The 10,710-nt window shown below is 33.4% G+C and overlaps 1 protein-coding gene across 1 annotated transcript; it reads left to right on the top strand.

The window, feature by feature from the left end:
* Positions 1–7,345: 7,345 nt before the first annotated feature.
* Positions 7,346–8,865, top strand: LOC131074737 (berberine bridge enzyme-like D-2). Its single transcript, XM_058011412.1, has 4 exons — positions 7,346–7,516; positions 7,628–7,751; positions 7,849–8,048; positions 8,098–8,865. The coding sequence occupies exons 1-4, from the start codon at positions 7,346–7,348 to the stop codon at positions 8,863–8,865; spliced, it is 1,263 nt and encodes a 420-aa protein (XP_057867395.1).
* Positions 8,866–10,710: the final 1,845 nt, after the last annotated feature.

The raw sequence follows: 10,710 nt of genomic DNA, 5'->3' as shown, positions 1-10,710 counted from the left end.
AACAACCAGACAAAACACTGCCCTAAGAAAAAACAGAGTCAGGGGCAGCCCAACACCAGCAAAAAATAGACAAAAAAACTGTCAAAATCCAAGGAAAGACCAGGAGAGATAGGCCAAATTCTTAAAAGTCTCAGAAACCTCCATTTGTAAATGTTGACACATCTTAATCCTAGTATATACATGATGACATTATACTTATCAAGTAAACATATCCTAACCAAAAAAGAACCAAAAAAAAGTTGATTGAAGGAAAGTTGATACATCAACATTTCAAATGCCCATCTTGACCCATTAACCTATAATATCTTACAAGAATTCTTAAAAATTTCTATGAAATCATCCTACAATATTCATATTAACATCTTAATTAATGTTAAAAAATGTTATGTGCTTTCTCTTCGAGGACTTAGCTAAAAAAATTCAGAAATGTTTTTCGGTACTTAAAACTAAAATCCATGCCCTTGAGAGATTTTTACACCTCAACAACCTCCTCATTTTCACGGTTGACAAGCGCAATGGCTTCATTATTTTGAACAAGTGTGATTATATCTCAAATATGTTTGATCTTCTTTTTAATAATAAAAGCTATTAAATTTTATCTCACAACCTCATCTCATAAAAAATTAGAAAGGTTAAGTTATCCATTTCTTTTTCTCCCTTTGATAACTCTAACAAGAAGAAGCTTACCCCCTCTAAAAATGTTGCCCCCTAAAGAGGTTGTAACCCTTTGTACTTTAATAAGAGTATGATTGACTTCATACTCCCGCTAAAGTGGGAGCTAAATGTAGCATCCTAAACTTGTATCCCTTGCAATTTCAACCACATTTGGGTCTCCACCTTAGTGTTTGCAACCCTTGGCCTGATTTAAGACCTGATTATGCTCATACACATCACAAGCATCAAAAACCTTAATTGTCACTCCCCTTGGGCACCTTGATCCTGACCCAAAGTAGGGAAGGACTAGGGCATGGTGCCATGGTTCTCCCTAAATTGTTCCCTCTTCAAACCCATTTCAGTATTTCAAATTTGAGTGGGATTCTCCTCTTCATGTCAGCTCATGTCGGAAAATTAGTTAATTTTCCCTATGGGAAAGTATATAAAGATGATTTCCCTCTCATTTGAACATCTAACATATCTATTAGGCATCCAACAATCACAAGAGATCAAGCATTCATGCATTCAAGAAAAATTGAGCATTTTTAGTCTTCCTTCAAGCCTTGGAGCAACAATAAAGTCAAGATTCAAGCATTGAAGTGGAGATCTACATCCTATTGTGTGAAACCCTAATTCCATGTGGAGGCAAACAAAACTTCAAAAGGAGGTACAATTATTCAATTTTTAGTCATAATTCGACATCTCCCTCAAAAGGAGAACCTTTCCTTAAAGTCATTTCAATTACACATATCTCAATTTCATGGTTAATTCCAAAATTGGGGTTTGTCCTAAGGAAAGCCCCTATTCCCGCCCTATTTCCCTTTCTTTATGTGTGCAGGAAACAAGTGCGCGACTATACTTCTCAAAATAAGCTTCAGACACAAAGACATAGCAACCATTTTTGGTGTGTGGAAAATTCAGAGGATTTTGTGGTCATGTCATGGTCCCTACTTTTTATGGGCATTTTCATAGGGTAGATCCAAATTAGCTTATATTACTTAGATATAGGTGCACGAAAAAATCTCAAACCTATAGCTCATTATTTTCTTAGTTTTGTTTCCAATTTCAACACTTTACCCTAAATTAGCATTTCAACTCATAAAAGAGGTAAAAACACAACATAATCAATCAATCCACTTAGTATTCAGTCCTTATCTGATTTGTGACTAAATCTAGTGGGTTCCTACCCTCTTTTGAATATAAAGGAATTCCTCCCCCAAAGTGAAAATTAATTTGGTGATTTCTCCTTCTATGTTGCAAATTGCCAAATCAAAATTTTCCACTTTACAGTATCAATCTTGGACTCTATTGAGATAATTAAATTCAAGAAAAATAGTTAAATTTAATCCTTGGTGAGTTATGTCTAAGATCCATTTTCTCCACCTTCTAAGGAATTGTTCATGAGGATTTTGAAGATATTTCTCTCAATTCCTTTTCAATTAAACCAAAGTGTTGGAAATATTACATGGACAATACTAATATTTGTTAATTGCCCCATGGTCATGAAGAAATTGGAATAATTTCACTTTTACTAAAATAACAATCTCCTTTCATTTAATTGACTAGATAATTATAATCAAACAACCAACTCCCTTTCCTCGATAATTTTCTTATAGGAAATAATGACAGATGCTTAGCTTATCAAGTTTTTCATAAAACCACATATACCATCCTTTATCTTTATGCTTCATTATATCCTTTTTCTTTAAAACCTTATATAAATAATTATATATCTATTTATATGTAGTTTAATCATTTTTAATTGATACATAAATTACTTTCACACACATGAGAGAGAGGAAAAATAATATATTAATATAATAAAATATTTTTCACATTTTTGTTTTTATATATAGAAAAGGTCTTTTTTTCTCTTCGATGTGTACTTTCTTTTTATTGTCTTTACTTTTTGACCTATTGTTTATTTAACAAATATAGTGTCATCAAATATATATTATCTATTCTATTCTATTTAAAATAAGTAATTTTTTCTCCTTATCCTTTTGTTTACAGTTATAATCTTGTAATTAATTTAATTGATTTTTTTTTGCATTGTCCCTCCATGGTAATTTTAATCAAATATCTTAATTTGACTATTCTACTAAGTATTTTTTATTAAACAATTGAGATTCTCCTTCCCTCTTTTCTTGCCCTTAGTCCCCTTGGATTTCATACTATATAGCACCCTCACCATTTATCTTTCTTGGTCTAGTAACATTTCTAAATTTCTCCTCTTGTCTTGCTCTTTTTCTAACGATGGATCAAGGAGTTTGATCCAACAAATCAAGGAGAAAAAAATACAATGTAAAAATAATAAAATATGCACAATAGGTCATTTTGGTGTCATTCATAATTATAACTTTCCTATATTATTATATTTAAGAAATAAGTAATTAATATGTTTTGTATTCTACTTTTAACCTTCTTGGAAGAATCCATTATCAATGGAGACATTCTGCACTACCACAAAGATCTAATTTATTATCTTTTCTACTTCAATATGCGTAATCCCCACCCTATACTCTAATCTAGACAAATACTATAATTAGTGAGACCAAAGGAAAAGATGATGGTTTCTAAGTCCTCTATCTATTGCAAAAAAACCCCTTAGACTCTATAGTGGTTTTGACATTGCTTCCTTGGCTAAAATCCCTAGAAAAAAGTAAATTTTGAACCTCACCCACCACCTAAGTAATGCATAGAAAGGAAATATCAAGGCTTGGCTGAGGAGCTAAGAATTTTTTCAAAAGAAACTAATATCAACATAATAATGCCAATTAAATTGTACTCAAGCTTGGGAGATTAGTCTGAAAGTAAAGGAAAAGAGAAAGTAAAAAAAAATAAAAATAAATAAGGTAGTCCTAGAAAAAGGGGGGATAGGTAGGAAGGAATGAGGAGAAGAGTGATAATTGGGGGGGAAATAAGAAGATTAGGTGAAACAAAATTACAAGCAACAATATTCAAGAGAAAGGAGCTTGTAGATAAAAAGATAACGTTTAAATAGAAATTGACACTCTAAAAGTGATGCTAAACCTAGTTGATGAAAGTGAAGGAGAATAAGCTTAATCAACCTATAAAAGCCCCATGGACCTATCCCTTGAAGACATGTCTAACTCATATTATAATATTTATGTGAGGCTTTAGAAAGCAAATCAGATTCTATGGTCCCAAACTTCATCCTAGCCGCTTTAACATAGCAACAAGAGTACCAAGATAGATTATGAGAAGGATAATGATGACTACATGAAGGAGAATAGAAAAGGAAATGCAAAGAAGAAAATAAATTTATTGGATAATAGTTTCCATATTTGAGGATACTTTAGTTAGGCTACTTTCAATCACCAAAGACATTGTAGAATATTTTATGAATTCTATGGCTTACCTATAGGATGATCACGATGATCACTATGGTAAGAGGAGTAAGTTGGAAGACAAGATGCACAAACAAAAAAATAAATTGAAGGAAGAATAGAAATGTAATGAGGGAATCGCCTTGGATAAGTTGAACAAAGGACTTAATATGGTTTCAAATGAGAAGAATTCTCTTATGAGTCTCCACAATATGAAGTCTAATTAGGTTTTCATTTCTTTACTTTTTTTTTAACTTAGCTATTTTTTTGGTCTAAGACTGTGTTTTTTTTTTAAGCTTCTTTTGTTTCTAGGCTTCTTTATTTGGATTTTTTATACTATGGGTGTGGGATCCTCTTTCTACCTTAACTAATAAAAAAAAAACTAATTTCACATACAAGTAAATATGATAGCATTTGATCTTTGAGAACAACAAAAATAAAATTTGTATTGGTTTTGAACATGGACAAAATTGATGTAGATTATCATTAATTTTCATATGATTTCTTAAAAAAAATAACTCTAGTTATATTTTTGCACATGAAATTCATTCTATTAATCTCTCATTAGATTCTACAACCAAATTCATACACATTAACACAATTTGGTTTAGTCTTAATTTAATTCTAAACTATGATCTTCAACAATATTGAATTAGGAAGTTCTAGGTCAAGTGGCGTCGTTTACTTCTTTTTGTCCATCAATGCATCCATCTTTATTTTCTCCAATGTTTGAAATTACAATCATATTAAGTTTATAGTTACTTATCGCAATTATATATCTGTATATATTTGGCTCATAACAAGTCTCTAATTAAATTGCATTTAGCACTAGTCTCTACTTGAATGAAAACTATAATAGACAATGTTTTTCATTCCTTCAAATGTCATCATGTACATAGATAATCAGTGTTTAGTTTGAATATTTTAACTGCATATTCCTTCATGTGCACCACAAGGCTGAACCGAGTCAATTTTGAAACACTAGAAAAAGAAAGTATTAATATATAATATTATAATTTCAAATGATGAAACAAATATATATAAGTAAACGCAAAGTAGAAGAAAATCTAAAAAACAATTGATAAATATATAAAAATAATATAAACCGTAAGTCAAGCTTAATATAAAAGCATCCTATTTGTCCAAGTATGAATCGGGTTAAGATTATTCTATTTGGCCATGAATGTGAATAGGGTTATATCTTAACGATGCATTCTATACAATGGGAGGGATTTTGTAAAAATACTGTGTACCGATTATTATAGCCTCTTACGTCCAGGTTTGTATATTAACGATAAAATCCGTTAATAATCAGTATGCGCGTTGATTAGGAATAGGTTATGCTGCAAGGTATATAATGGGGTTGGTATTGACGATTTCAATATGATCTATTATATCATTTCCCAGGTAGGTTTACATTGCATCGTACTATCCTAAGGAGCATATGTGTTTGGATCTCTACGAAATGGTGGTGGGTTAAATAAGGTTTAAATTCGAAATGGCAAATAATCATTGACTGTAAGACAGCTTGGAGTTCATTCCAGATTAGACAGCTAATTCATAGTTCGGAATTTCAACCACAACAAAAATTACAACATATTCCTATTGTAAAACAGAATAAAGCGTATTTTTCTTTATAACACGTATCCATTGGTAACAATCCTTTCCATAGAATCTTGGATCTCAGATCGTAATACCACTTATGACACCTTTAGTGTGGGACTAAGCACTTTGTGGAGAAGGGGATGACAACTTACCAATTTTTGTAAGACAGAAACCAACTTCCTCAAATATATGAGAAGAATATTAATGTGGGGAAAAAATTTGGTAATATGATAATAGTTTAGATCTATTTTATATTTCAAAAAAAGTTCGTTTCAGAGGAAGTTTTCTATAGGTAATAATGTTGTAATATATTATAGAGATAGGTAGTATATCAAATTCAATTTTTTATTTATGATCAAAATTTTGAATTAATATCTTATTGTCATCCTTGAGAGCATTGTATATCAATAACTACTTAGAAGTGTCTAAGTTTATCAAGATATGCTCGCATAAACAAAAATACCAGCACAGCTAAAAAATGTCAAGAAGTGAGATGAAATTGTCAAATTTAAACAAAGTAAAAAGAATACAAAAATTATAGACAAATTTAGTAAGCACACCCAAACAAGAATGATTGAAAAAGATTTAGTGATAACATTGAAACATAGATACCATTTTTCTAGTAATCCTTGCCTACTATTAACACTTCTTAAAAGTATCCATGATTGTATAACCATCTAAGTTTTCCCTAGCATTAGAGTGATCACATTCATTCAATTTGAGGGCCCTAGAATTGTGTATGTCTTGGGAGAGGTGGAAAAGAGATTCCATGGCTCAATGTACCACTTGCCCAAAAAAGTCTTAAGCTTCAAGGATAGAGAACATCCATAGAAAAGATCCTATAGTAATAGGTCAACTATGATAATTTTAATCCATTTCTCTTGTAATAGCGTTCCCTATTTAAGATTGAAATGGACATATCTTCATAGATCTAATTCTAACTCTCCCAAAATGATGGAGTGGTTAGATTCTAAGAATTATAATTCTAATTGTAAATGAATATGTAAAACTAGAATATTATAACCACTATCTAATAAAAAAGACTATATATATTTTTCTTGAACCCATTTTTTAACATTTGTCTAATAATTGAAAAAAGAAAGAGAAAGACTTGTCTAATTAAAAAATTAGAGATAATTATATATATGACTGCTAACCACAATATAAATTAATTAACTGATATTAGACATTACTACAAGAAAAAGATTAACTTGACTGCAAATATAAGATAACCCCAACGTTCACGGGATGGTGGTCCCTACAGCGAAGTGTCGGCTGCTTATGGCAAAGATAATTGGTTCACAAACATTTTAAATGAAACGTTAAGAAAAAGCCTCCCAAACTATTTGCAGTAGAATTCAAGCATTGATGTCATTATGATCAGTTAATAAATATATATATCGAATTCGTCGTTTCAATAATATTAGCATAATAAGCTGTAACGTCGTTGACACCATTAATTCGACTGTAGTAAGCTTGGACGTATAGAGAACGGATTGCAGCTGCCGGTCATGCCAAACAGTCAAGCTTATTTAACAACTTATTTTGTTTAAGAAAATAAAAAAACCAGAGTTTCGGGAATATAATCAAATTACAAAGTCAGGATCCACCGTCCCACGAGCTTATCCACAGAATTAGGTTGAGAATTGGTCACATTTGTTAGCAGAGATCACCAACCCTATGTCTATGAATTGGGCAAGATTGAAGAATATTGCCACAAAGCATCTATATACTAGATGGCTAGGTTTTCTACTCTTTTCATTTTGATTATCGTTGTTTACAGCACTTCCACCACTGCCACATCAGCCAAAAACGGAGATGGTGAAGGACTATTGTCATGCTTGCTTTCCAGTGGCCTGATAAACGTTACAAGCATCTCCTCATCTACTTCTGAGTTTTACAACTCTGTTGAGTTTCTCCGCCCAAAATCTTCGATTCACAGAGCCTGATACACCCAGGCCTTTTGTTATCATTATTCTTGAAAGCCAAAGCCAACTGGAGCACACTGTGGTGTGTAGCATACAACATGGGTGGGAGATTCGTGTGCGAAGCGGAGGGCACAGCTACGAGGGGCTCTCCTACACGTCCGACGTGCCCTTCGTCCTCATCGATTTGCTCAAGCTCAACAAAATAACAGTGGACGTAAAATGAAAGACTGCTTGGGTATAAGCGGGCGCAACTTTGGGTGAAGTTTACTTTGCCATTGCAAACAGTTCTCCTAACCTGGCGTTTCCTGCAGGAGTTTGCCATACTGTCGGATCTGGCGGTCATATTGCCGGCGGAGGCCTGAGCTTCCTGTCGAGAAAATACGGCCTTGCAGCTGATAACGTGTTGGATGCTCTGCTGATAAATGCGTCAGGGAAGGTGATGAATAAGAACACGATAGGAGAAGACGTGTTTTGGGCTGTGAGAAGCGGCGGCGATGGCAGCTGGGGAGTTGTATATGCGTGGAAACTCCAGCTGGTGAGCGTGCCTACCATTTTGACAGCTTTCAGTGTTAAAAACCGGTGCAGACAATGTCACGGAGGCTGTCCATAGATGGCAATACGTGGGTCCTCAAATGGAGGAAGATATCTTCATGCGAGTACAAACCTTCACTATAAAAGTGAACAACAGCACAACCATCAGCGCATCGTTCCATGGAATATACGTGGGACGTCAGCCCGAGCTGCTGACTAAAATAGGCAAGATCTTCCCGGAGTTGGGAATGGTGGCTGCAGATTGTAAACAAAAGAAATGGATAGAGACAATCGGCAACTTTGATACCACCAACGTGAGCCAATTGACAAACCGATATTTTACAGTGAAAATTTTCTTCAAAATCAAGTCAGATTTCGGCAAAACCCCTCTTCCCAAACCTGCTCTGCGAGGACTGTGGTCGACCATGAAAGAGGAGGTGAACGCCAAAGTCCTTTTCTCTCCTCTAGGAGGAATTATGAACAGGATACCATCGACTGCATTGCCGTTTCCTCAGCGGAAGGGGACATTGTTCGAAATTCAGTATAAGGTATCCTGGACCAACAGAAGTGAGGATGATCACTACATTGAATGGATGAGGAAGCTTTACAAATACATGGAGCGTGATGTGTCCCATTCCCCAAGGGCTGCGTACGTGAACTATCTCGACCTTGATCTGGGTAATGCTATCAACAGGAGTGCTTCTGTTGAAGAGGCGAGAGCTTGGGGTGAGAGGTATTTCCATCACAATTACGATAGGCTTGTCAAGGCAAAAACTCAGGTGGATCGCAAAAATTAGTTCAGAAATTCTCAGAGCATTCCTCCTCTCGCGAAGTAGTGTTCATTCTTTTTATGTCTATTGACATACTAAGGAGCTCTTAAAGCTATGATAGAGTTGATTAGCTTTATGAGCAGCACTCTTAACTCACCAGTCAAAGCTTTTAAGCTTTATAGCTCTTCAATCTTACAATAATACATTCAATTCTATTTGTGTTACAAGGCATCTACATATTAAGGGACCTCTACTCTTTAAATTTAATTTCGCGTAAAATTATTTGTGAAATTTAATATCTTCTTACATTTTACAATGATATATTTATAATATATATCTCTAAAAATTTATATAAAAATTGTTGAGGGATTATTTTTTCCTAGAAATTGACATATATCAGAACATTGTGAATGCATTCTATCTGAAATGGGTAAGATTGTCTTACCTAGCACAACTCTACCTATGAAGCTATTTGTAATACACTAGGGCGGTTTCTCATGTTAGCCCTTAATAATAGTTTATTCTCCCATAACATCAATGCTAGGATTTTTGGGGATTTAGATCTTTCCAAACAACTTCCTACTAAGATATCCCTGAAAGTGTGTGAGCTACCATGAAAACAAATTTTGGACTATGAGGGCATTCCTTTTTGGTGTCACTAGTACTTTTCAACAAGGCATTTCCGGTCTTCTTGCACCCATGGTTCTCACCAACACTCTTCTCCAAGCTATTGGAAGGATGCTGACAACAACCATCTAATGGTATTTCCTATTGTTTCTGATTTGAGGTATGATTTCCTAGGGGATTCAATGCATCCTTTTGCTACAAGATTTTCTATCTCAGCTACCAAGGCCCCTATTCGTACTCCCCTTGTAGTGGCTTAGTTGGCTAGTCTCTCTAGCTCTGGACTCATCCCATTTGAGGTTCTTGATTCCCTTTCTCTAGAATCTCAAATTCATTCTCCAAACATGGTGGTTCCTCTTGGTGACTCATAGTAGCATTGGATGGCTCCTCCAACACTAGTCCACTAGCTTCTCTTGACAAAGATACCTCATCGTGGATTGTTGCTCACTGTAAGAAGTATTTGTCTCTTACTATTCAAAACACTTAGGTTGTTCCATTGGGTCCACTACTAGGTCTCAATTCTAATTTCAGTAAGTTTGTTGTTTATGTCTCTTCATATGTTTGGTTTTTATGTATCCCTTTGTCCATGGTTGTACTCTAAATGGAAGCAACTTTGTTATTTCTTGGCTCTTTGTCCTATTATTGTTGTTTCGATGTTTCATTCATTTCCTTATGCTCCAAGCCTCTTGGTTTAATTTGTTGTTGGCTTTGGTCCTTCCCCACTTACTTTAATCAAACACATTGTGAATGGTGAGATTAACTCCTTTTTAAAACACTTATTCATATTATTCAATTGTTAAAATATCTTTTAGGTCAATGCAAAAATATTCTTTAAAAAAATATTAAATTATTTAACTTCAAAACAAAAATAATGATTAAAAATTTATTGAAAATTATTTTAAAATGTATTTAAAAATAGAGATAATTATCTCATCTTATATTCTAATATTTTTTCTAAAGAGCATAAAGCTATAAAGAATTACTTTTCTTCCATTTAAAATCTAAACAAAATTCTTATCCTCTAATTTTTTATATTAAGTTCTATTTACTAATTTTTGAATTCTTATGTAAATAAGTTCTTCACATCACCTTGTACAATTGTAGAAAGTTTCGTTGTATTAGTAAATATTTAATGGAATACTACTACAAAGACCTTCAAATCACTATTAATTAAATATGGATTGATGATGACTGATAAAAGATTTATTTAGTTGAAGTTTAAAAAAAATATAACATAACTTAAAAATT

This window comes from Cryptomeria japonica, chromosome 7 (genome assembly GCF_030272615.1).
Source record: "Cryptomeria japonica chromosome 7, Sugi_1.0, whole genome shotgun sequence".
Classification (NCBI taxonomy): domain Eukaryota; kingdom Viridiplantae; phylum Streptophyta; class Pinopsida; order Cupressales; family Cupressaceae; genus Cryptomeria; species Cryptomeria japonica.
The sequence above is the reverse complement of the archived record's forward strand: the minus strand, read 5'-3'. Positions and strand labels throughout refer to the sequence as shown.

Bases quoted from the DNA above. Each gene is read 5' to 3' on its own strand.
- LOC131074737 (XM_058011412.1), top strand. From the start codon at position 7,346: ATGGCTAGGTTTTCTACTCTTTTCATTTTGATTATCGTTGTTTACAGC. The intron at 7,517-7,627 runs GTTGAGTTTCTC...TGTGGTGTGTAG, and splicing joins CTTCTGAGTTTTACAACTCT to CATACAACATGGGTGGGAGA. The intron at 7,752-7,848 runs GTAAAATGAAAG...CGTTTCCTGCAG, and splicing joins TCAACAAAATAACAGTGGAC to GAGTTTGCCATACTGTCGGA.